This window comes from Candoia aspera, chromosome 2 (genome assembly GCF_035149785.1).
Source record: "Candoia aspera isolate rCanAsp1 chromosome 2, rCanAsp1.hap2, whole genome shotgun sequence".
Taxonomy (NCBI): domain Eukaryota; kingdom Metazoa; phylum Chordata; class Lepidosauria; order Squamata; family Boidae; genus Candoia; species Candoia aspera.
Genome location: NC_086154.1, coordinates 134,267,259 through 134,294,510, shown reverse-complemented (window position 1 = coordinate 134,294,510; position 27,252 = coordinate 134,267,259). Strand labels below are relative to the sequence as shown.

Genomic DNA, 27,252 nt, shown 5'->3' with positions numbered 1-27,252 from the left:
TTAAGGCCTAAAAATTAAATTAGGCGTAGGTTCATGTCCAAACTCAGCCAACAAGCTTACTGGGTAACGCTCAGTCAACCCAACCCACCTCATAGGATTGTTGTGGAGATAAAATGGAGGACGATCTGCATGAAAGCTGCCTAGAACTCTTGGAGGAAATGCCACATAAATCCAAAAAATATATGCACGCACACATATCTACCTTTTTGGTACTCTTTTTCAGTCATCTCCTGATAAGCTTGTACCTCAAGGAATGTGCTACCACAGGATATCCTTAGTGGCCAGTGGCTTCTACTTGAAATGTTAGTCTAATCAAAATAACCCCCTTGCATAAACCTCTAGAAATTTTTTTATTATTATCGTTATTATTATTATTAATAATTAATAATAATAATTTAATAATAAATAATAAATTTTATGCAGAAATCTTCAATAAAAGGACACACTCTGCATCATCCACCCTCTAACATGTGGGTGGCTTTGGGCACCTTGACATTGCTAGGAGGACAGGGAGAGCATCAATAGCTGCTCTGCCTCCAGTGGAAAATCCTTTGGGCTGGCCTGACTAGGAGGACAGTAACTCTATAAACTGTCCCTCTCAATGACTGACTGGTTTGGAGATCCATCTCAGAATTAACACCAGCCATAAGACAGCTTTGGTTTTCAAGCCTGACATTACCCTCCTTTCTCAGCCACATTTCTCTTCTTCTTTTTCCAGAAGCACAAACCACCATTTGGTAGAACCACAAGGGTTACTCAGGAACCTCAATGCAGAGTGAATTCAGGCTGTACTTGGGCAAGCCAGTTTCTATAACCGCCCCTTCCTGAAAAGAGAAGGAAAAATTCTGCAGCTCCTTTAAAGAGTTCAGTGATAATCCTACCATGTGCTCACACATGCAAGCAGAGGAAGGGTTGCCAAGTGAGCTAAAAACAGACTCATAAAAACACCCTGGCCTTCAGTTGGGAAAAATTGCTGGGGGAAACAAAATAGATTACATCTTCACCCCCATCAACCATTTCTAACCTATCCTGCCTGTTAAATCTCTACTGCAGATACTTCTACATTTTAATCCATTTTTTTTTCCTATAGCCACATTGGAAATGGAAATAAGCAAGGCTTTTAGCATGTAGCATGCAGAGCTAGTTACTATTAAAGTATGTATCAAACTTCAGAGGCCCCCAGCCCTTTACTCTTGTTCATTAAGCTGTACCAAGAACTCAGACTGTATACGAGCTCTTGGTGCCCTCTTGTGGTCAGGAATTGACACAGCTTAGCTCTGTGATTGCATAATCTTCATCAATATTATAAATTACAATATTAGTTTTGTTGATGGCTCTGATGTAGAATTCTTTCACAGTGCCATTTTTAAATACCCTGAACTGTTTAAAATGTGTGATCTTGGGTTCCTAATAAATGTATCTATTTAAAACATTTTAGGCCACTTCTCAAAATCTTGCAGACCAAATTGATTGATCAATCTTGAGATGTTTTAACATGCATTTTTCTCCCATGAATTCCTGGATACTGCAATGAGAGAAAGGTTTAGAAAAAGAAGAGAGTCAGAGTAAGGTTACAGGACAAGTACATAGGAGCAAACTTCATAACTTTCTATTGAACTGGATCTCAAAACTGAATCCCAAAGCAGGTTCTCAGCACATCCTTTCTACTGAGTACTCTGTCTTGCCCAACCTGATTGGACTGGTATTGGTTGGAACTACAATTCCCATTTTCCTGTGTGTACTGGGATTACGAGCGCCAGTTTGGTGTAGCAATTAAGGCATCAGGCTAGAAACCATGAAACCGTGAGTTCTAGTCCCGCCTGAGGCCCAAAGCTGGCTGGATGACCTTGGGCCAGTCCCTTTCTCTCAGACCTAGGAAGAAGGCAAGAGCAAGCCACTTCTGAATTCTTGCCAAGAAAGTACAAGTCAAATTCCTTGTATGTCTAATCATACTTGGCCAATAAAGTATTCTATTCTATTAATGATCCAGATTTCTTTATTGAGTTGAAACCAAGTTCAAAGGAAGAAATCAGTTTGGCTGATGGAAGGACAATCCCAGTAGAAGGGGAGGGGCGCGCTCTCCTAAGGTGTGGAAATGTAACCACACAGAGAAATATAATTGCAACTAATGTTTTGTATGTTCCAGGATTGAGAATGAACCTGATTAGTGCATCTGCCCTCATGAAGAAGGGGCATACCCTTCGATTTAAGGGTGACAGATACAAAATAATGGATCAAAAAGGTGTCTGTTTAACAGGATTACTGGATCAAGGTTTGATTTTTCTCAATTGTGAGAGGCCAGACATGGCATGTGTGGCTAGTCACCAAGGAAGGGAGGACAACAGAGCCACTTTCTGGGACAGAAGGTTTGAATGCAGGGATTCAAATGCAGTTCTTCAAGTGAAGAAAAATGGATTGGGAAGCAAGGACTGTGGTAAGACTGATGCAAGGCGCAAAGCCTGCATGCAGGGAAAGGCCACAAGGCCTGCAATTTCAAAACAAAGCACCAGGCGCTCCAAGCAGCACCTGAAGCAGATTCACACCAAGCTGTGTCGGCCAATCCAGGCATCTGTTGGGGGTAACAGACGGCGGGAAGTAGCAATTACAGCTACTTACCTGCAAAATAGATTACCAAGAAAAACAACAGATGAAACAGAGCCAAACAAGAATCCTCTAACCAATTGCACTGCAGAAGGGGTAGGTGATGATAACTTGTTCAAAATACCTTACCCAGTGTTTCCAGGTGCAGCGAGCAAGCCCAGAGAGAGGACATCGAGACAGAGACTCCGTCTGAGCCAGATGATGAGGAACCAGGAGGAACAGAAGGAGCAGAGAAGCAGTGTCATCCAGACCTGAGTCCTGTTCCAGACCTGAGGCACTCATCGCGACCCAACGAGGGAGTTCCAGCCAAGCGACTGTCCTACCTCACAGGGGCAGTGTTGCCAAAAGAGCCTGCATCATGGAAGGAAGTGCAACAGCTCCCGCCAGCTGAAGCAAGTAAGTGGAGGAAAGCAGCTCAAGAAGAGCTTGAGGCTCTGCAACACAACAACACTTGGACACTCACAAAGTTACCTGTTGGCAAAAAGGCAATTGGTTGCAAATGGGTCTTTAAGGCCAAACAGAATGAGAAGGGAGAAGTCCAAAGATATAAAGCTAGACCGGTAGCCAAGGGCTATTCGCAAAAGTATGGGGAAGTTTATAACCAAACTTTTGCGCCTGTTGTGACCCACACAACAATCCAACTTCTTTTAAGTCTAGCAGCAAGCAGAAGCATGCAAGTGGAACATATAGATATAAAAACAGCATTCTTCCGTGGGGAAATTCTGGAGGAGTTGTATATGCAACAACCTGAAGGATTCACGGATCCAAAGAAAAGGCTTTTAGTGTGTAAGCTTCAGAAGGGAATCTATGGGCTGAAACAAGCAGCAAGGGCCTGGAATGTGAAATTAAACCAGATGCTAATAAAGCAAGGTTTCACTCAAGGCAAAGCTGATACCTACCTTTACACACAACATAAGAATGGCAGTGATGTGTTCATTCTAACATTCATGGATGATTTGATTCTGTTATGAGGATCAAAGGGACATTGATGAAATTGTATCCAAGCTGAACAAAGAAGTAGAGGTGAAACGCCTTGGGAAGGCAAGCCACTACTTGGGGATACAAACCAACAGAGAGGAGGATGGAATTTTTCTCCTTAGTCAGAGGCAAGAGATTCTAGAGTTATTGGAGACCCTGGGGCTGGAAGATGCAAACACAGTGCCAACTCCAATGGAAACTGACTTTCACAAAGTCAAGGACACTAGTGAACTGTTGCCTCAGAACAATGGCTACAGAGGGGCCATTGGGAAGCTGTTGTATCTATCAAACACAACAAGGCCAGATATTTCAACTGCAGTGGGGATTCTCTGCAGAAAAATCAGTGCACCTACCCAAAGGGACTGGACAGGCGTTAAGTGGGTGGCAAGATACCCGAAGGGGACTGCAGACCTGAAGCTTAAGCTGCCAGCAACTGGTTCTCCTGAACTAGTGGGGCACACCAATGCAGATTGGGCAGAAGATGCAATTGATCGCAAATTCACTAGTGGGAATATGTTTTTGTTTGTGGGAGGGGCTGTGAGCTGGGCTAGTTGCAAACAGACTACATTGGCACGCTCAACTACTGAAGCGGAGTATGTCTCAGCGGCTGAGACATGCACAGAAGTACAATATCTCAAGTACCTACTTGAGGATCTGAGGGTTAGTGTTCCTGCTCCAATAAGAGTCTTTGAGGACAACCAAAGTTGTATAAGACTCTCTGTCAAAGAAGGTGGGAGGGCGGACCAAGCACATGGATGTTCGTTACCACACGATTAGAGAGGCACAGGAGACAGGACTAATAAATTTGGAGTATTGTCCCTCAGAGAACATGATTGCTGACATCCTGACAAAGCCACTTGCAAAGGGTGTCTATCAAGGCCTACGAAGTGAGTTAAACCTTGTGTAGGCATGATTCATGCAGGATTTTAGAAGGGGTGTTGGAAGTTTTGGCAAATCCAGCATGCCTCATTAACATGTAAATTAAGTTGCCCAAAATGCAACTCTGAGGAAGCTGTTTGTTGCCACTCCCACTTCCTGTTTCTCCCCTTCCCTCTTCTCTACCCAGGGAGAGGCAGCAGGGATGCTGTTCTCTTTATCAGGGTCATGTGCTTGGGCCTTGATGAGGGATTCTGCCCCTTTCTTCCACACAGCTCTTGGCAGCTGTAGGGCTGAGAGCTTAGGGCAAAACTAAGTAATTAGAAAGGAAAGAAGAATAAAGGAACTTCATCTTTTCCACCAAGACGGATATAGCAGAAGCAACAAAGAATAAAGCCAGTAAGATTCTTTTACTTATCTTAACCTTATGTGTCTAAGCGTGTGATTCTTTATGCTTGGGAGGGCTGAATATGTAAGACCAATAACCTGTGTTTCTCTGGCATGCTCATTGAAGCTATCTAAGATAAGTTTCTTTTTCTGTGCCAGCTTCTAAGCTGTGTTATAAGCTCTGCTCCATTTCAGTGGTTTTGGCAGGCCGCTGAATCGGCTTCAGTCTCTACACCAATGTTGACTGCCCACACAAGGATTTTCCTCCAACATCTGGCATTATCTCAAGCAGATGTAAAATCTTCATCATTCTAGCCACACAAATTATTCCAAAAGAACTGGCAAGCATCATCAAGGACAACAAGTGTCAGGACTGAGCTTCTGATTTACTTTCTGTATCCAGATAGTTAAACAAATTGAACATCTCCCACATTAATGCCATATTTTTATTTTTATCCATAAAAAATAAGTTTTTACCGGCCACTTCCTCCTCCTCCTCCCAAGTGCCGGCTAGCTTTCTAAAGACCAATTACAAATGGTTGTACAATAACTCTTCCCCTGGGATGCTTTCAAATTTCCCTCCTCTTTTGGGGCTCTGTTGTGCCATCTCCCCTTCCATGGGGAGGCAGCTCAAACCAAGGATCATTCATACAAAGAATGGCAATACACCATTTAGAGATCACATTCCATTTCAGAGAAATGGTCGCTAATCAAAATGGTTGCTAATCAAAATGGTCTCCAAGTGAACCAGGTGACAGAGAGAGAGAGAGAGAGAGAGAGAGAGACTGCAAAGATCACTGGTTGCTGCCATCTCATTTGGATACAGTTCTCTCATGAAGCTATGCCAGCATTACTCTCTCTCCAGCATGCGTTATTGTCAGGTGGAGAAATTTGGTCATAAATGTGCACATTGGTTGGAAAACACATTTTTTACTACCATTTACTACCGTTGTACGCACAAACAGTTGCTAACCAAGGTAGCCTCTAAACGAGGACTAACAGTAATTTGCACTTTATCAGCACTCCACATTCCTTCGTGGGATTTCAATTCTGTCTCCATGGGCCAGATGACTGTCCTTCCTGCATGGGTAGAACATTAGACCTGAGGGGATTCTGTCGGCAACCCAGAAAGCTGCAGGGTGCCCTTCCCACTAGTTCTTGCTCATGCTTTTTGGGGTCCACTGCTGGCACCTCTCCAGGTTTTGGGTGTAGCAGTTGCACAAAAAGCTTTTGTAGGTAAGGGACTTCTTGGCAGCTCTATTCTGTACAGACAAATGTGCCCCCTGATTCTTCCCTAGTCCTGGCTCATTTATTTATTATTCCCTGGTCCTGGGTCTCATTTAAGCTTTGCCAACTCTCCCCTCACCCCCACCCCTGGTCTGTCTTCCTTTAGGTTTTCCCTTTCAGCATCCAGATTTTCTTTAGGATTTCACAGTGAAACTCACACCTCTGCTGCAGAAAAATACTATCATCTCCCTTCTCTCTGCTATCTCTGTTGTTTTCTCGGCCTCTCCTTCCAGCTTTTCCCAATATGCGCTTTGGTCCAGCACGTGCCTTTCTAATAATTAGCACTTTTACCAATGATTACCTAGGACTCAGTCAGCGTTTTCCCCAAATGTGCTGTGAGGACATTGCTCATTGGTCTTTGGACCCCTCCACCCCAGCTCATTTTTAAGGCAAACCTCTAGACAAAGTTCTGGGTGCTTCTCTGTGCTTGGCTTAAAGTCTAAGAATGCAAAACACATGGAGTTAGATTATAGTAGATTCATATTATGAGCCAGCTAAGATTGGATGTCCTCATCAATGCTGATTTGAAGTGTTTGTTTTCTCTTCACTGACATTAAAAGTCCAGTTACATGATCATATCAGGTTCAGCCTTCTCAGCTCATGTCAACCAACCTACCTGAAACCTTGAGCTAGTAAGGAGAAATTGCTCCAGCCCTCAGCTGCTGTAGGCTGACTATTTCAGTGTCCAACTTTCAGAAGTAAAATTCACCAAAATCTTTTGGAATCCTGCAGCACCAGGAGCTGAAACAACTAAATGAGGTAAGAGACTCATTTATCTTTTTTTAAATAGTATTTTTATTAGACATTACAGTTAAAAAGATAAAAACTAATACAAACTAAAAAATAAGAAAAAATAGAAAGTGCAGAAAAGAAAAAAAGAAAAAGAAAAATAGAAAAGAAAGAAAAGATAAGAATATAGTAAAGAAAAAGAAAAAAAAAAAGAAAAGAAATTAATAAATGATTTCCCCCTTCATCACAACGTATCACCTTCTCTTAAAATACTACAAACGATCTCTTCTTCCCATATCCCATCTCTTATCTATAAATAAATCCTTAAAGTCTTGTTATTCAATCCTGATGTCATCAAAAGTCCATTAAGGGCTACCAGAGATAACAACATATTTATTTTAACCTTGATCAAATAAACCAACTTTATATTCCTTCCTTTTACTTTTAACAATCTTGATTTTTAATCCAAATAATACCCTAGAACTTGATTTGGTGTGCTGCTCTCACCAACGGTGTGATTTGTGCCCATTTATGTAATTTGTGTGATGATGTCTGTATGCAAACATTGAACAATTCCCACAACGCTCTGATTCAACAGACATTCCCGAATAATGAACCCTCTTCCCACCAATTAGTCTGTTAAAACAAGGTTTTATTGTGCAAAGATTAGCAAAAGAAAAAAGAAAAAGGAAAGATGATAAAGAATTATCCTCGGAGCATGGATAATCCTCAGCTAAGGAGTTGGATGAGTTCTAGTCTGCCCTCAGCCAACAGAACCTACTCATGGAATGACTTTGGGCCAGTTATTCTCTTATAGCCCCACCAACTTCACAAAGTTCCTGTCGGGAAAAAAAATAGAGGGAGCACTGTTTGCTGCCTTGAGCTTTTGTACAAACAGTGGGATATAAATCCAATGCATACAAACGTACAGTGTGGAGCCACTGTCTGAATATAGTTTTGGTATTGGGTGATTAGCAGCACTGCCTGAACAAGATTGCCATCCACCCGTTGAACAAAAAAGCCGTATGGTTTCATTCTCGCAAATGTAAAGGATCCTGCATTTGTGGATGCAGCAGTGTGTCAGAAGCCAGTGACTTAGCATATTTATAACATTTTATCTTTTTCTTTGCTTCTTTCTGATTTCTTTATCTTAATTTTCTAGGCATATTTTATTATTTGTTTCTTAGACTTAAATCTAATCTTTTGTTCAGGAGCTCAAGACAAGGTACTGTGAGAAGAATTCAAGACCCCCCCCCCTTCTCTGCTGTGTTTTCTCCCCAAACACTGTTCCACCATGCTGTTTTCCCCAAACACTGCTTTTCCCCATATTGCGTCTCCTCCTTGAACACGGTAAAAGGTTAAAAGTTACAAAACGGAATGGGTCCATACAAAGAGGATGCAAGAGACCAAAATGTGACAGGAAACCCCAACTGTTTAGACAAAAGATTCCCTTCAGACTTAATCAGAGACCTTGTGAGACAAAAGGTCGCTCCTTCACAGGGATTAGCAGAGCCCATCCAGGTAGACCTTCTCCCCCAGCCAAACAGATCTCCACAATCCAATCACAAAAGATCCCTCCCAAGGTGAACATTCCAGGCTAGTAGACAAAGCCACGGCCCCGCAGGGAACCCGGACCACCAGAACAGAGGCACAAAGGGCGGGGAGCCTGACCACGGAGCGCCTCCTCTCTGAACTCCGGTAAACTGCACTTTCCTAGAATTCCTAGAGAGCGCCCCCTGCCAAGCAACCGGCTAAGTGCGCCTTCTCAGAAGTTCCTAGAGGGCGGGAACACTTTTGCACTAACAATGGCCAAGCTCCCCTGTATAAAGAGCTTGTGGGAAAATACAAGCATGGCCAGCTCCGACAGCTGATTCCTTTGTACCTCATGCTATCAGACAATAAAACTTATCTCTGTTCAAGCAATCGCCTAAGAACTTTCATTCCTGGCTCTGAACAGACCTGATAAGATTTACTTCCAACAGTACATAACACCCCTTGCTCCTGTTTTGTCCCACAACAGCCCTGTGAGGTAGGCTGGGCTGAGAGAGTGGGAATGGCTCAAAGTCACCCAGTGAGCTGCTGTGGCTGACAGAGGACGAGAACCTGAGTCTCCTCAGGTAACACCTTCTCCACTACACCACTCTGGCTCTCATTCTTTTCCAACTTCTCATAAGTACTTTGTTTGGCCACTACTCTTTGTAAGAGCAAAAACGGTTAGAATGATTATGATGCTAGGAGTAAGTCAGTTGTAAAAGCACAAACAACTTTTTGTTCACATTGTAAAAAGGAACCAGGCAGAATTCATGTGGAAAAAATGGATGCAGTAGAGCTTGAGCAATTTGGAAATTCTTGGAAACCCACATTTTTGATCCCATCTAATTGATGAATTATAGGTGACTTAAATAAGGTATAAATATTGACAAAATATGGTTATATAAAAATAAGAATGATTAAACTCATACAAATTTTATAACAGTATAACTAAGAAATAGTATAACTACTTTATTTGCAGAAGGGCAAGGTCAGGTTGCATGTGAAAGTGTATACAGTATTTGGTTATTATGTATGTGCCAGCTAATACATATAAGTGTAGTTAAAAGTGTGCCTGAGTAGAATTCTGAATTAAGGAATATTGTGCGTTTAATTTTAAGGCTTATTTTATCAAGCTTAAATTATGAATCTGTCGTTACCATGAGTTTCATTTTACTAGCAATGGGATTTTCTTTTTCTTCAAGTAGGAAAGCAAGGGGATACGAATGAAACAGGAAGGAAAGAGGAAATGTTAAACACAGGATCTCTGAGTATATACCATGCAATAACATGATGAAATGCTTTAAAATATGTTTAAATATTATTGTGAGCTTTGTATTAGAATATTAACAAATATTGGAAATTAAAATTAGAGGTTTATGTCTTAATACGTTTACAGGTAATTTTAAGAAGCCTTACTGAAGCTTAAGAGCAAAGCTGGCTGTGGAATTCTGGGAGTTGAAGTCCACACATGTTACAGTTGCCAAGATTAAGCAACACTACTTTAGAGCAGGGTTTCTCAGTCAGGGTTCCCTGAGAAGCCATTAGGAGTTCCCTGGGAGATCACGATTTATTTTAAACATTATTTCAAATTTGGGCAGCTTCACATTAAAGAGGTACGTTTCATTCTTTGTTTTTAGCTTAAGAACACTGTTAATGCATATATACAGGCCTATATAGGAAATGAGTATAATCATTTTTTAACTTCTGACCTATATTTGAGCCTGAATGCGCAGGGTTCCCTGAGGCCTGAAAAATATTTCAAGGGTTCCTCCAGGGTCCAAAGGTTGAGAAAGGCTGCTTTAGAGTTTCTTCTTTTTTTCCTCCCAGCACAGAGGGGACAGGAGGAGTTAATGGAGGTTATTTTTTGCTTGTTTTTATTCAAATGTTTAACATGGCTTTGTTTTATAAAACTTGGCACAATCTCAAAAAAACTCCATACTACCACTGTGTATTTTTTATTGTTTTAATCTTAAGAGATTGTAAGTTTGGGGGCCTTATGAACAGAAAATGTGATTCAGTTTATTCAAAATTTAGGTTTAATGATGCAGGATTCCTTTAAGAGCCTTTAGTCGTTTTGGCAAATATTACACATTTCTGTGTAATATTACACACCTGGTTTAACTGTTTCCTGCTGGTAGGTAAACTTTTCAGCAAAAGAAGTATTTGGGCTTCTTGGCGCTCCCTTGGAATAAAAAAGGCTTTTAATTGTTTTAATAATTGTTTTATTGAAGGCACATCCGGCCAGAACATGCTCAAAGAAGCACAGAGATGTTTCCTTACGGTAATTCACCTTGTACCCCACAGGGCTGGCGCTGTGGAATTTCTCCCTCCCTAGTTTGCTCACCTTTCTAGAAAGCCTCCACTCTTGCTAGTGAAGAGAAAAACCTAGGGAGGTGGCAGTGGAAGTTAACAGGAGGAATAACAACCTTGTGAAATAAGTTGGGTGAGGTCACTTAGAAAGAAAAACAAAAACTTTGGTTGCCAGACAAAGACCTGCTCTCTCCAGCACCCAAAGACACACGGGCAGATGGAGAGTCCACAACCAGATGGGAGGGGCCATCCTGAAGCAGGCCAAAATCAGGCTCCTCCTCCAGGTGAATCAATGTTCGCCCAGAAGGTTCTGCTGGGTTTCCCCCTCTGTGTTGGCCTAAGGATGGAGACTCTGTTGTGAGGATATGTCCTCTGTGAGTGGCAAGCAGGCCGTCTCCGTGCCGGGATGAGGAGGGTGTGTGAATGAGGCTCCTCAGTCTTGGAACCAAGATGGAAACTTGACAAGCCTTCCACTAGATGTAGCCCATGTCTCTGAAATCCTCGCAAGGCATACTTGACCCGTTTCGGCTACAGCAGGTTGAGACTGTACAATGTGCCCAACCACTGGACCAAAGGGATCTTCAAACTGTGTGGCATTCCATCCACTTTGTTCTGCCACAGTATCATTAAGCTTCTCCAGTATAATATTCTGGAAACAAAGATAGCATTGATTTTGGAGACGAAGATGGTATTAGTGGAGAAGAAGATTTATTATTTATTATTTATTTATTAGTGGAGATGAAGCAATGGTATTTCTGGGGGCAGTGTACTCTTCCATCCAATGTTATCACCTCCCACAAATGGGGTTGATCACATTTTTGCTTCACCCCAGCAGCTACCCAAACATTCACTAGTCTGTGTTTGCACCTTGTCTTTCTTGCAGCTTTTTCTGTGACTTTAAGTGAGTTGCAGCACTTTCAGTGACAAAAAAAACAATTTTTGTCTGTGCTAAACACACTGAGGTTATTTTTAAATACAGTTAGATATACTCAGTTGAACACTGCTCTCCACCAGATTCTTCTCTTTTCTCTTTTAGACTAGAGATATAATGGACTACAGGTAGTCCTTGCTTACCAACAGTAATTAGGATCCCATTGCTAAGCGATGCAGTTGTAAAGTGTGATGTCATGTCACCACACTGACTTACGACAACAGTTGCAGCAGTCTCAGTTGCTGCTGTTATGCAAATTCTGCATGATCGCAGTGTCTCTCAGTCACATGATCGCCATTTGCACCTTCCTGCTGACTTCCCCATTAACTTTGCTTCTCAGAAGCTGGCAGTGAAGGTTACAAATGGTGATCACATTACCATGGGACGCTGCAATGTCATAATTGTGAGCTGGTCACCAAGCACTCGAATCACAATCACATGACTATGAGGATGCTGGGATGGCCACAACTATGAGGACCCATCATAAGTACCCCTCGTTCAGTGTCATTGTAACTTTGAATGGTCACTGAATGAGTGGATGTTAAGCAAGGACTACCTGTATTAAAAACTCCAGGAAAGTAGTTGTAGGTTAGTTATTAAAAAGAGTATCCTGGTAGTAGATGCTGTCAACCAGTGGAAAAGTTTGTCTCATTAAATGCTATGTTCCCCTTCATCAGACTATTTATGAAAAGCTGAGATGGTGCAACAAAATATACTTCCATTCATTAGATTATTGTCAATACAAATCAGCTGCTGACATTTTTGATTCCTGAAGCTATTTAATTAACACACAGGATTTTTCTGGCTTGCAGGTTTTTCTTGCAGGTTTCAGCTATGTGGCTCCACCTGGCTGTCCTGGTGGGGCTTTACCTCCTTTGTCGCTGGTACTGGGAGAGACAGATAGTGGAGAGCCTGATGGAGAAATACGTCTTCATCACCGGCTGTGACACTGGCTTTGGGAACCAGCTGGCCAGGCAGCTGGATGCTCGGGGTCTGCGGGTGCTGGCCGCTTGCCTCACTCTGGAAGGAGCAGAGCGTCTGGAAAAAGTCACTTCCAACCGGTTAAAAACCATCCTGCTGGATGTCACCAGCACTGAGAGAGTGGCAGCAGCCGCTGAGTGGGTGAAAACATGCGTGGGGAACAAAGGTAGTTCTCTTGAACTATATCAGAAAGTCAGAGAGAAAATGATTTGAACCTTCAGCTTGCTCAAAAACCTGTTACCGCAGGCCTCAAGCACTGCAACCCCTTGTTCCCAAGTCTAGATGTAGTAGCCCCTTGTGCTGTTAAAAAGCTCTCCTTGACTGCTATTTGACAATATGATGATGCAACAATGAGAAAATGTGACTATCCTCATCATGTCATGGAAGGCATATGGGTATGCTTGTTTGTTTGTTTATTTATTCAATTTATATAGCCACCCATCTCAGACCAGTGACTCTGGGTGGCTAACAATAATAAAAAAGTCAAACAATTAAAAATACAGAAAATTAAATATAAATAGAGCCAAGAGATATTAAAACCAGTTGGTGTCAGCACAACCATGAAACAGGGCCCTTCACACGCTTGGGGCCTGAGGCCGAGGCACAAAGCCAGGTCTTCAAGGCCTTCTGAAAAGCCAAAAGGGTGTTGTTCGTAGTGGCTTGTCATAGTTGCAGGGAAACTTGTGCTATGTATGTTCTAGCTGTGATCTGACAGGTTACACTGCACCTAGTTCTTCAGTAAATTGGGACTAGCTGGACTCCAAGAGAGGATACCTGGGAATGATTACATCAATATTTTTTTCCATCACCCTGTTGCATAGTGAAACTAGTACTTATGACTGGAGTGCCAGTTTGTCAGCTGGAAAGTCCTTGAGAACATTCAAAATGCCATCAAATTCCAAAGGAGTCCAAGAATGATATAACTTAATGGATCCACTGCTACTGCAGAATGGAAAAGCCAATTCTAACCTAAATCTTTCCAGGAAGTCATCTGACCATGACAATGAGGTTACTGAGAAATCTCCACCCAGCTCCAAATTAGCAAACTCTTGCCTAGTCGAGAATAGTAGTTCAGACCAAGCATAGAAAGCATAGAAAATGTAATCCTCACCAGATGAGTGTGCCAATACAGGCCTCCCATGATGCTTTCCAGGCTCCTTCCTCCTTTTTATTATTAGGTAGATAAATAAATGAGAAGTTAGCACATTGCAAAGCAGCTCACCAGCTTCTAGCATCATCTTTATTTGCACAAATGCCTCTGTGCCCTATATAACCTTTTTATCAAAATGATAAATCACTGCAAAGCGGTGGTTTAATGCCATTCACCTTAAAAAGATGTCTACACATTTGTAAGCTACTCTGAAATCTGAAGATTGAAACTGCTTACACATCTGTGAACTGCTTACACAACTATAAACTGCTCTTCAGTCTGAAGATCGAAGAGCCCTCAGGTATAATCACTTGAGATAAATAAATGCATATCCTATAACTCCTCAGCCAGTGCAGCTAGAGCATATGAGTTTTGGTAGGTATGAGGAGGGTTAGTTTCAAATGTGATTTTAAAATGGTATGGAAGGTACCCAGGTATCTAAACTGGTTTCATCCATCCTTCAAAATCATGTTAAGATTCATGAAGTTAGCCCTTCAAAATGAGACATTTCAAAGTAGCTAATATTCAAAGTAGCTAATATCAACACATCTTTTTAAAATGTTGTATTATTCAAAAAAGGTAAAAAGCATATTGAGTGACAACAGTGCCAGTAAGATAAGCATGACCCCCTAAAGTTTCAAATAGGGTTGAACATTCTCATCACTTTGAAATCACACATTGAGAAATCTGTTCTAAATAATACAATTTGGCAAACAAGTCCTTGAAAATATGTTCCATGTAAATAATCCTCACTGAGCTTAATAATAAAAAATTAGAAAATTAGTTTGTGGTTGCTTTACTCAGATAACTGAAGAGATAAGGAAAAAATAATTTGATGTTCCTCTTGAGTGGTGAAATTATAAGTGCCTAGAGAGAATATATCTGATATAATAAATAGTTCAGTAATTAAAACCATTTTAAAGATTTTACTATTCAAAAACTGCAGGTGCAATCCTAAGCCTGCTGGTCATAGTCCTGCTTGGAAGTGGGTGGTGGGTTAATGTAACACAATTTTGTGCTGGAGTTGAATTGAACTAAATAGGTACATATACCTGCCTGCTTGTCCCGGTACAGTAAGAAAAATGTGAGGCTGTGACTCAGCTCTATTGCAAAAAAGTTAACCTCCAGTTTATATGAATCAACCTGAAGAGTTAAAACCTCTCAAGATACCTTCAAAATGATCAGTTGAACCATCAGTTCAATTCAGTATAAGAGAAGTAATGAGTCTTTTTCCGTAGGACTCTGGGGCTTGGTGAACAATGCAGGAACCGCTTTCCCATTGGCCCCCAACCAGTGGCTAACCAAGGATGACTTTGCAAAGGTGCTAAATGTCAATTTGCTGGGAGTAATTGATGTGACCCTGCACCTGCTGCCCCTCATCAGGAGAGCCAGAGGGAGAGTGGTCAATGTGAGCAGTTTGGCTGGAAGAATTGCCTACATTGGAGGAGGCTACAGCCCTTCGAAATTTGCATTGGAAGCCTTCTCTGACAGCCTCCGGCAAGTCATTCCCATGGATAATTATTTCATTCTGTTTCTCCTATGCCTGCTATCACCACAGGAAAGAGGAGATGAGGCTAGAACTCATCTAGCCTCTTATCTCAGTTAAAACTGTGTTTGTTGAATACATATCATCACCATCTGCTAGATATCTCATGTTTGGACTCTCTTTTTTTGGCTTGGACATTCTAGCCAAAAGAAGCATCATACTGCATTCAAAACACAGTCTGCACAAATTAAGATGAAGAACATAAGAAATCTTGACCATTTTCTATCCAGGTTTAAGTCCAGGTGCCTTAATTTCAAAATGAAGCACTCCCAACCTTTGATTGGCTTCCCTTTCAGATTTCCACACCCTAGCATTTTGGATTTCTGTTTTTTTTTTTAAAAAACACACTTCATTTAATGGGTATCCATGTAATTGTATTCTTTAATACTTATCCATTAGCAGTAAAACAAAAATAAAACAAAACAAGATACTAAAAAGAAAACTGTCACTCTATTTGCTTTTAATTTTCCCAATTCAGATTGCGGTGGTGGTATTTCTGAACCCCCCCACCTACCCAAACTTGGCTGATCTCAAAAACCTAAGTAGCTTTCAGTCTTAAGAAAATATAATTAGACTTTAAGGTGCCACAAGATCATTTTTTACTTTTAGCTTGTATAGAAACTGAATGTGTTTGTGAAATCACCAAGAATTGAGCTCAACCTAAAGAAGACTTGAAGATGACTTTATATAAGGGTAGCCCAGCAGGTGGCAGCAAAAAGCCAGTTTTGGCTGATTTCCTAAAAACTAAGTAGGATCAGACCTTTTTAGTACTTGGATAGTGGGCAATTAGGCTAGACTGATAGGCTAGAATGATAGTTAAAAATATACTGGAAGAAGGCAGTGGCAAACCACTTCCATATTGTTGCCAGGGAAACTGCACAGATGGATGTGCTAATGTGGTCACCAGAAGCCACCATGTAGTCACCATGGAATCAAGGAAATACTTTATGAAGGGTATAACATCTCTTTCATAATGATGTTGTTATTGTTTAAATGTGTATCCTGCTGTCCTCCAAAGCTGTTGTTGTTGTTTATTCGTTTAGTCGCTTCCGACTCTTCGTGACTTCATGGACCAGCCCACGCCAGAGCTTCCTGTCGGTCGTCAACACCCCCAGCTCCCCCAGGGACGAGTCCGTCACCTCTAGAATATCATCCATCCATCTTGCCCTTGGTCGGCCCCTCTTCCTTTTGCCTTCCACTCTCCCTAGCATCAGCATCTTCTCCAGGGTGTCCTGTCTTCTCATTATGTGGCCAAAGTATTTCAGTTTTGCCTTTAATATCATTCCCTCAAGTGAGCAGTCTGGCTTTATTTCCTGGAGGATGGACTGGTTGGATCTTCTTGCAGTCCAAGGCACTCTCAGAATTTTCCTCCAACACCACAGTTCAAAAGCATCGATCTTCCTTCGCTCAGCCTTCCTTATGGTCCAGCTCTCGCAGCCATATGTTACTACAGGGAACACCATTGCTTTAACTATGCGGGCCTTTGTTGTCAGTGTGATGTCTCTGCTCTTAACTATTTTATCAAGATTGGTCATTGCTCTTCTTCCAAGGATTAAGCGTCTTCTGATTTCCTGACTGCAGTCAGCATCTGCAGTAATCTTTGCACCTAGGAATACAAAGTCTTTCACTGCTTCTACATTTTCTCCCTCTATTTGCCAGTTATCAATCAAGCTGGTTGCCATAATCTTGGTTTTTTTGAGGTTTAGCTGCAAGCCAGCTTTTGCACTTTCTTCTTTCACCTTCATCATAAGGCTCCTCAGTTCCTCTTCACTTTCAGCCATCAAAGTGGTATCATCTGCATATCTGAGATTGTTAATGTTTCTTCCAGAGATTTTAACTCCAGCCTTGGATTCCTCAAGGCCAGCTTGTCGCATGATGTGTTCTGCATACAAGTTGAATAGGTAGGGTGAGAGTATACAGCCCTGCCGTACTCCTTTCCCAATCTTAAACCAGTCTGTTGTTCCGTGGTCTGTTCTTACTGTTGCTACTTGGTCGTTATACAGATTCTTCAGGAGGCATACAAGATGACTTGGTATCCCCATACCACTAAGAACTTGCCACAATTTGTTATGGTCCACACAGTCAAAGGCTTTAGAATAGTCAATAAAACAGAAATAGATGTTTTTCTGAAACTCCCTGGCTTTTTCCATTATCCAGCGGATATTGGCAATTTGGTCTCTAGTTCCTCTGCCTTTTCTAAACCCAGCTTGTACGTCTGGCAATTCTCGCTCCATGAACTGCTGAAGTCTACCTTGCAGGATCTTGAGCATTACCTTACTGGCATGTGAAATGAGTGCCACTGTTCGATAGTTTGAACATTCTTTAGTGTTTCCCTTTTTTGGTATGGGGATATAAGTTGATTTTTTCCAGTCTGATGGCCATTCTTGTGTTTTCCAAATTTGCTGGCATATAGCATGCATTACCTTGACAGCATCATCTTGCAAGATTTTGAACAGTTCAGCTGGGATGCCGTCGTCTCCTGTTGCCTTGTTATTAGCAATGCTTCTTAAGGCCCACTCAACCTCACTCTTCAGGATGTCTGGCTCTAGCTCACCGACCACACCGTCAAAGCTATCCCCGATATTGTTATCCTTCCTATACAGGTTTTCTGTATATTCTTGCCACCTTTTCTTGATCTCTTCTTCTTCTGTTAGGTCCTTGCCATCTTTGTTTTTGATCATACCCATTTTTGCCTGGAATTTACCTCCAATGTTTCTAATCTTCTGGAAGAGGTCTCTTGTCCTTCCTATTCTATTGTCTTCTTCCACTTCCGCGCATTGCTTGTTTAAAAATAATTCCTTATCTCTTCTGGCTAACCTCTGGAATTTTGCATTTAATTGGGCATATCTCCCCCTATCACTGTTGCCTTTTGCTTTCCTTCTTTCTTGGGCTACTTCTAGTGTCTCAGCAGACAGCCATTTTGCCTTCTTGGTTTTCTCTTTCTTTGGGATGTATTTTGTTGCCGCCTCCTGAACAATGCTGCCAACTTCTGTCCAGAGTTCTTCCGGGACCCTATCTACTAAGTCCAGTCCCTTAAATTGATTCTTCACCTCCACTGCATATTCCTTAGGAATATTAGTGAGCTCATATCTAGCTGATCTGTGGGTCTTCCCTAATCTCTTTAGTCTGATCCTAAATTGTGCAAGAAGAAGTTCGTGATCTGAACTACAGTCAGCTCCAGGCCTTGTTTTTACCGACTGTACAGATGTCCGCCACCTTTGGCTGCAAAGGATGTAATCAATCTGATTTCGGTGTTGTCCATCTGGTGAAGTCCATGTATAAAGCCGTCTCTTAGGTTGTTGGAAGAGAGTGTTTGTTATGCAGAGTGAATTGTCTTGGCAAAATTCTATCAGCCTGTGTCCTGCTTCGTTTTGTTCTCCCAGGCCATACTTACCTGTAATTCCAGGTGTCATTTGACTGCCCACCTTAGCATTCCAGTCTCCTGTGATGAAAATAACATCTCTTTTAGGCGTGTTGTCCAGTAGGTGCTGCAGATCCTCATAGAACTGCTCTACTTCAGCTTCTTCAGCATTTGTGGTTGGGGCGTATATTTGGATCACTGTGATGTTAGATGGCTTGCCCTGAATTCGAATTGAGATCATTCTATCATTTTTTGGGTTGTATCCAAGCACTGCTTTAGCCACTTTACTATTAATTATGAAGGCTACTCCATTTCTTCTGTGGTCCTCTTGTCCGCAGTAGTAGATCTGGTGGTCATTTGATGTGAAGTGGCCCATTCCAGTCCATTTCAGTTCACTGACGCCCAGAATGTCTATCTTTAATCTTGACATCTCACCAATAACCACATCCAATTTGCCCTGGCTCATAGATCTTACATTCCAGGTTCCAATGGTGTGTTGATCCTTAGAACATCGGATTCGCCGTTCACCACCAGCACCGTCGGCCGCTAGCCGTCCTTTTGGCTTTGAGCTAGCTGCGTCATCACGTCTGGGGCTAGTTGAGCTCATCCTCTGTTCCTCCCCAGTAGCATTTTGACCATCTTCCGACCTGGGGGTCTCATCTTCCGATGGTATACCGACATATCTCTGGTTGTACTGATCCATTTAGTTTTCACGGCAAGAATACTGAGGTGGGTTGCCATTACCTTCCCCAGGGATCGCATTTAGTCTGACCTCTCTGTCATGACCTTCCCGTCTTGGGTGGCCCTTCACGGTTTAGCTCATGGCATCATTGAGGTGCTCAAGCTCCAGCACCACGACAAGGTAACGATCCTTTGCTGAAGTCCAAAGCTGTAAATGTCCTAATTAAATCCCTCTTCTGGAATGTTTGGTTTGCCAATAGCAAAACCACTTCCGCATTGGATGGAAAATTACATGGTTGTATCCCTGAAATCCCCAGGAGTAAACTCAACTTTGAAGGAGACTGTATCTTTTATCTCCATTATTTGAGTCACTTCCTTTCATGCAGCTTTTAGGCTATAGAAATCTTACTGTTTTCTTTAATTCCAATTGAATTCTGGGGCTATACTCTCTCACACAAAAATAGTCTTCAGTAAAAAAACGTAGTAAGCAGAAGAAAGGCATGTTTGGAGAACTGGTGAGATGGAGCAAGGAATGATTCTAGTTCTGCGGGTGGGGGGAATACCACCACTTTTTAAAGAGTTGATTTTCCTTGTAGGCGTGAAATGCATCCTTTCGGGGTCAAAGTCAGCATCATCGAGCCAGGCTCATTTTCAACAGGAATGAGTAAATGTGCAGCAGAGTTCTTCAGCACCTTCTGGAGTAAAGTACCAGCTGATATCAAAGAACTCTATGGCCAGGAATTCTGGAGTAACAGTAAGTTAAAATGTGTAAAATTTTGTATACCAGAAAGTTAACATTGCCAGCGAAAATTAATCTTGCAGGACCTTATCTTTCATAGCATAAGTTTTCATGGACTACAATTCATTTCATCAGATGCAGGGACTATTCTCCTGAGGGTGATATGTGAGTCTAACTATAAGCATATTTCCATTTATGTGGAAAAGAGGGTGATGAGCTCTGAGGGTGGAAAGAGGATACATGGAGTTAGGGGGCTGGTACCCAAGGTGAGAAAAACTGGGTGGTGAGAGAAAGAGTGGGATGATCATTTTGGTCAGTGGTGCTTTGGAGTCCCGTTCAGATCTTAGCTTCAGCCCTGCCCAAACCACTGCTGAGAAGCAAAGTCCCACTGAGTTCCAAGGGGGCAGGATTCACTCTTGAGAAATGTGTGCACCTAGTAGAGCTGCATGCGACTGTTAGGGGAAACCACTCTTTGCTTGTCATCTTTATGATGCAGCATCTATGTGAAGTGAGAGGGATGAAGAAATTTGTTTTTCCAGAGCAAAGAGCATCCCACTACCACTGCTACAGTAACAGAGTCTTGCACTGGCCAGGGAGTTGGACCAGAGAATCTCCAAGCTGCCTTCCAACCTCTTCATTCTATGGTTCATCAAGCAAACATGTCAGAACATTTCCAATTGTTGATGACCACTGCCAGAAAAAGTATGCCATTTTCTTATTGATTTATTTCTCAGGAGATGGCGGACCACCACCACACAAAGTAAAGTTCTTAACCATATCCCTGATTATCCAAGCTTGTTCTGTTAAATTAATGGACAAGTTAAGCATTCCAGACAGTGCTGGTGTAAATTATCGTTATAATGACGTATCATTATCATTATATCATCTATTAAGAGTAACTTGTTCAGATGGGCAGCTATAGAAATCGTATCACATCAAATCAAATCAATAAATAATCCCCCAAGGCAAAGTTTTTTCCCACCCGCAGCACCACTTTTAACATTCTTGATTTTTTCCCAGTGATAACCTGATAACATCTCTGAGACATTGACTATATCTTTGCAACTTGATAAAACAGAATGGTTCCAGCATTCAGGTAGAAGTATTTTTGTTCTATATAATTGACCAGTGGACAGCAGTTACTAATGTCCTGAGCCTAATTGGACTAGATTATTTCTTCAGGCACTTTCCATTCTACAGCTATAGCAGCACTAGCTCTGGCTCATAGTTGTTAGCTTGGTAACCAAAGAAAGAAGGTATCACCATGTCAGGCAGGCATCAATAAATGAAGGGTTATGCATTGTCTAATTCTTGATCTAGCCTATTTCATTTTCAAAGCAAAGTGTGAGTGTCTGTGCATGGATTTAGTAATATGCTTTAAAACTGATTGACTGATTATATGCCATTAAGTTGGTATCCAGCCTTAGTAACCACATAGAGTTTCTCCGTGACAATCTGTCTCCAACTTGGTCCTTCAAGTCTCCCAACAGTGCAGCCGTCGCTGCTGTAATGAGTCCATCCACCTTGCTGCTGGTCATTCTCTTCTTCTCTTTCCTTCCCATCCTCTAAAATACTTCTTTTAGTAAGAAAATTCTTATTGTGGTAGATGGATTTTATCAATCATTGCCCTGCTCCAGCTGTTGCAATCACACTAAAATTTACACGTTACTGTTCTAATAAATGCTGGTTTGCATTATCCTAACTAGGACACAGCTTTAAGCAATATAAAAATCTGCAAAATGAGTTAGACTAGAAATGGTACTGAGAGATTTAAAAAATAACAATAAGTAGATAGCAAACTTGTTTCTCTGCAGTTGGAAGACCATAGCATACCCTAAAAGAATTCAACAGCAGCAAAGTAACAGCACAATTTTTTACCTAGTGACTAAATTAGATTTATATACCTGTACATGGGCTATCCAGATTTTACAGATATGCCAAAATTTGTCATGCTAATGTTATGTCTGATCAGAGACAAAAAACTGAGAAGTATGTTTAGGTAATAGCCTGCATGAATCTAATTTGCATATTACATTGAAACTTCCAGATGAGGAAGCAAAATAGAACGTACTTTTTCTGTTTTTCTTTCTCTTCTGAAAATTGTGGTGTTAAATACAGATTAAACCTTCAGATATTGTTCATTACTTGCACCCTACTTAGAAATGGTGAAAAAGGTCAGGTATTCCAAGGTTTACTCAGGACTCAATTTCCTTTGATGTAGCCTACAGAAGACTTGTATTTTTATGATACAAAATGCTTCCAGTGTTAACATCCTAACAGATGACTGTTCACCACACGGCCTACAGAGAGCAAAACTAGCTTTCTATGCCTTTTTTTTCCCAAGACCAGATCCAGCATAGATAGCTCTCAGCTTCATATGCATATCCCACTTACCCTCTTGTGGGGAAAGAAGAGGTCAACTCCATGAACTGTTTTTGCTTTCTTGGGTGATCTTTATACCTTCCAAGACATCAGAAATTTACTGTCACCTGCTCCTTTGTCAAGTCTGCAGAGGCTCTACCTCAAAACGTCAAATTAATGATTCTACCACCTAAGATAAATAAATAGAGTACTGGAAGGTTTCAGGCCAGAATGCTGAAATCCCTCAACATTTTGGAATTCTCATGTGAGATGATTGGAATGTCTTGGCTGAAATCTCATATGATTTGCTGATCTCAGGAGATTTCAGACACTTTAAAAAAGAATAACTATTTTTACGATAGGTGCCAAGTGCAAGATCAGGCAGTGGCTGGCACATGAAGATAATGCCTAATGTAGAAAGGCATATTAAAAATGGCAAGATGACATCCAGAACAGCAATTTTCTATCAAGTTTTCAACTCTATAATACATAACACAGTTTCATCTCTTCGTGCGGTAGCCCCAGCTGTGGTGCAAGAGAGAATATAGCATGATACTGTCGAGGCATGAAAGTCACAGTCCTATTTTACAGCTGAGGGGCAGATCTCAACACAGACTGCCAATTGGTGGCGCTGCGGGTTAAACCGCTGAGCTGCCGATCGGAAGGTCGGCGGTTCGAAACCGCATGGCGGGGTGAGCTCCCGTTGCTCGTCCCAGCTCCTGCTCACCTAGCAGTTCGAAAACATGCAAATGTGAGTAGATCAATAGGTACCGCTTCGGCGGGAAGGTAACGGCGTTCCGAGTCGTCATGCTGGCCACATGACCCGGAAGTGTCTATGACAACGCCGGCTCTAAGGCTTAGAAACGGAGATGAGCACCGCCCCCTAGACTGGACTTTACGTCAAGGGAAACCTTTACCTTTACCTTATGCTGACAAGCAGATGGTTTGCCCAATCAAGAGAGCTAACTTTTTCTTCTTCTTTCCCTCTATCCACAGTTGGCCAAACGTTTGTTGGCAGTAAATGGCAGAAGACAGACCTCCACCTGGTTACAGACTGTATGGAACATGCCCTGATCTCTCTCTACCCTCATAGCCGTTATGCTGCAGGCCGAGATGTCAAATTCTTCTTCATCCCCCTCTCTTACTTGCCAACCTCACTGTCAGATTATATTATGACTTATGGCCACCTGAGACCAGCCAAAAGTCTGTATTGATCATAGTCTCATAGCTTGTACAAGAACCAGACTATACCCACTCCTCATTTAGCAACTACCTCTGTTAGTAACCATTCACAAACACTAAGGTAATAAAAAATTCATTTTCTAACATTGCATGCATTTTTGACCAAATTTCATACACCTGACAACAATTCATGCCGGTGTGCGATCTTCTCAGTGTCTCTCTCTCTCTATCACGCGTTCACTTAGTGACCATTTCACCTCACGACCTGGTTGTTGGAACAGAACTCAGTTGCTAAACAAGGAGTGGGTGTATAGAAATGATGAGATACATGGATTATAGCAGGGTTCTTTGGATTTTTTTAAAAAAATATCTGCTGAATAGGTACAAGACTGAAGCAAGTTACTTGTTCCAAGTTTGTCATTTGCACAAAAACTGAAACCTACCTCAGTCAGGCTTAATAAGGAACTGAAGTTCATTTCCTCTTAAATCCCAAATAAACTTGGGCCAATCCATTTTCATATTCTTTGGTAAATAAGTTCACTTTTATGTGACTCAAAAGCATTCTATCCATTCAAAACCACTGCTTTTGGACAGAATAACCTTTAACGTACGATGGAAGTGAACAGCAATTACAAAAAAATAAATAATTCAGTAGGTATTAATAGAAAACTTTGGCAGCTGCAGTCCTATTGATCAAGAAGTAAAAGGAAGATAGTGTCATGGCCAGCAATGACTCTGAAGACTCGGAGGAGGAGGAAGTTACCTCAGAGGACCTGTGGAACAGCAGCCTGCCTCAGAGAGCAGCAGGGAAACACTTGGGGCTGGTTTGGCTGCAGAGCCTGTGGAGCAGCTGGAAGCAGCAGCAGATGAGGGGTCTGATCCAGGACCTCCCCCCAGTCCTAAGGGGCGGAGGGCAGAGCAGAGGAGTCTGCATGCTCCTTGAAAGGCAAGGGCATTCCCACCGGTGATTGCTTGCACCTGGTGGGGCTCTATTTTAGACCCACCACTAGCAAGCAATCCTTCGTTGGGAACAGCTGCTCTGTGTAGTGGAACCTTTGTCCGTTGCACCCTGAACTCTTGCCCATAGAAACTCTGATTTTGAACCCGGACCAGCTGACAACCTTCAGTGACTCTCTGACAGCCTTTCTCAACCTTTGGACCCTGGAGGAACCCTTGAAATATTTTTCAGGCCCCGGGGAACCCCTGCACATTCAGGCTCAAATATAGGCCAGAAGTTACCAAATTATTATATTTGTTTCATGGGTAGGCCTGTATATATGTATATACTAATATACATATATTAGTATATACATATATAGTACATATATGCTAATATATTAATAGTGTTCTTAAACTAAAAATAAAGAATGAAACTGACCTCTTTAATGTGAAGTTGCCCAAATTTGAAATAATGTTTAAAATAAATCATGATCTCCCAGGGAACCTTGGAATTAAAGATCCAAGATGGTGACCAGGAGCAGACAGTGATTGCTGCCCTGGGGGTAGAAGGATCCTGGGCTTTGCAAACTTTGATCTCCAAGCCCCTTTTGTTGGCAAGGGATTTGTGGGATAGATTTTTATTTATTTTGTGGGTTCTCTGGCCTTTGACATCTTGTACCAGCATCAGAGATGGCTGGAGCCACCCTGCCTCCCCAAGCAGAGCAGTGGAGCGCGGCGGACATTTGGGGCGGCTGCAGACTCCATGGACTGGCAAGCCTCCCATGGACTCTGTGGAGTCCACGGGAGACCTTGGAGGATCCCAATGGACTCCTGTAGACCCTGGCAGATCCAGGAGGCCTTGGCAGATCCTGGCAGCCTTGAGGTGGCAGAACATGGTGGGCCTTGGGGGCAGAGCCCCTTTGTGTGGAGTGGCAGTGGCAGACTCCGTGGGCCCCTGCAGACCCTGGCGGACCCAGGCAGCCTTGGCAAGGCGGCGGAGCGCAACAGGACTTGTGGGTGGAGCCTCCTCGTTTGGAGAGGTGGAGCGATGGGCCTTGTGGCAGCAGACTCCAGCGGATCCCCTACAGACTTCGGTGGACTCTGGGGGCTGTTGGGTGTTTCCTGTGCACCGTGTTCGGGGGCCTGGGGAAACAGTGAGCCCCCATATGGAGTTCCAGCCTTGAAGCAGCAATGAGTCCAGACGCTGCAGAGTGGGGTTAGGAAGTGTGGTGGACTTTGGTGGGGTGGGGGAGTCAGCTTGATGGTACGTGGGACCCAGATGGTGGAGTGGTCTGGTGCGACTCCCCAGTGGTTCCTGACTGCACAGGGGACCCAGGGGATGCAGTTGTGGCAGGCCCCAGTGGTAGGAAGAAGGGAGTTTGAGTGGAGGACTGGTCACTTCCCCCCAATTTAGTTAGAAGCAGCAGAGAGTTATTGGGGGCCCTCAGGGTGAGCGTGGGGCTTCCCTCCAGGTGTGAGAGACACGGAGGGAGCCCAGGATTACACAGTTGTATGTAAGAATACCCGCCCCTGAGTGAGAGACAGGAGGTGGGTAGGAGTGGGTGGGGTGCCCCCCTGTGACTAGCGAGTGAGGCGGCAGGGGGCACAGTAGGGAGTGGATGAGGGGAGTGTCCAGCGGCGCTGTTTAAGACAGGTGGAAGTTGTTTCCCGCTGCTTGCTCGAGGGCAGCAAGAGCGTCTCCCGTGAGGTAGACATCTTCCTCCTCCTCCGCTGATGCCTTGCCCCCCGTCAGCCAATGGGGAGGGTTAGGTGTCTTCTGCGGTGCTTTTGATGGGCATTCAGCAGTTTTGCCCTTCTGGCATTCCGCAGCCCGGTGACCGGTCTTGCCACATTTGATGCATTGCCCATGGGCAAAACGGCACTGCTTTTCGTCATCCCACGCCATGTCGGATCCCTGTCTTGGGCCCTTTCCACCTGAGGGAGGCTTGTCGCCTCTTCTGGCTTGCATATAAGTACACTGGGCATGTTCAGCCTTACTGGCGAGACAGTTCCAATCATGAAGTGAGTCTGGATCATCTCTGCCCAGCGCCCATTTTAACACCTCTTGATTGAGCCCGTCCTTAAATCTGTCCACCAGGGTAGCTTCAGACCATTCAGGTACTTTACCCGCCAGTACTTTGAATTCCAGGGCATAGTCAGCAACTAACTTTTGCCCCTGAACGAGCTCCTTAAGAGCTTCCTTAGCCCTAGCCTTAGCAAGGGGATCTTCAAAGTATCGTCTCAAGGTGGCCAAAAAAGTGTCAAAAGTGCCAAGCGCCGGGGCTTTCGTCTCAGTTAACTGTACATACCAGTCAGCAGTTCTGCCTTTCAACTTCATGGCCCGCCATGATTTTCACCTTCTCAGGTGTGAAGCAATGTTCGAATTGCTCCATATAGCTTGTAGCGTTGGTAAGGAAGAAAGACAACTTTGTAGGGTCACCATCAAACTTAACGGGAAAGTCTTTGCCGACCCCCCCAGCCGGTGCAGCTCCAACCGCTGGATGAACAGGTGTCCCCCCAGATGCAGGTGTGGGACCACGCCGCGCCGGGGATGAATCTTGTGGCTGTCCTCGCCCTCTGGGTGCTTGCGGTGGGGGAGGGGGATGTTGGGGGGTAGATTGGCACCTGGACTCCCTACTCCTCCTGCCGAGGCCCCCACAGCTGATGAAATGGATCTCAG

The 27,252-nt window shown here is 43.0% G+C and overlaps 1 protein-coding gene across 1 annotated transcript; it reads left to right on the top strand.

Annotated features, from left to right (window-relative positions):
• Positions 1-6,515: 6,515 nt before the first annotated feature.
• Positions 6,516-25,019, top strand: LOC134490595 (retinol dehydrogenase 16-like). Its single transcript, XM_063293750.1, has 6 exons — positions 6,516-6,888; positions 9,788-10,004; positions 12,445-12,779; positions 15,002-15,260; positions 19,948-20,105; positions 23,448-25,019. Exons 3-6 carry the CDS (start codon positions 12,467-12,469, stop codon positions 23,663-23,665), a joined length of 948 nt encoding a protein of 315 aa, XP_063149820.1. The 5' UTR covers positions 6,516-6,888; positions 9,788-10,004; positions 12,445-12,466; the 3' UTR covers positions 23,666-25,019.
• Positions 25,020-27,252: the final 2,233 nt, after the last annotated feature.

Coding starts and splice junctions, on each gene's coding strand:
- LOC134490595 (XM_063293750.1), top strand. CDS start 12,467: ATGTGGCTCCACCTGGCTGTCCTGGTGGGGCTTTACCTCCTTTGTCGC. Junction 15,261..19,947: donor GCCTTCTCTGACAGCCTCCG/GCAAGTCATTCC, acceptor TTTTCCTTGTAG/GCGTGAAATGCATCCTTTCG. Junction 20,106..23,447: donor CCAGGAATTCTGGAGTAACA/GTAAGTTAAAAT, acceptor CTCTATCCACAG/TTGGCCAAACGTTTGTTGGC.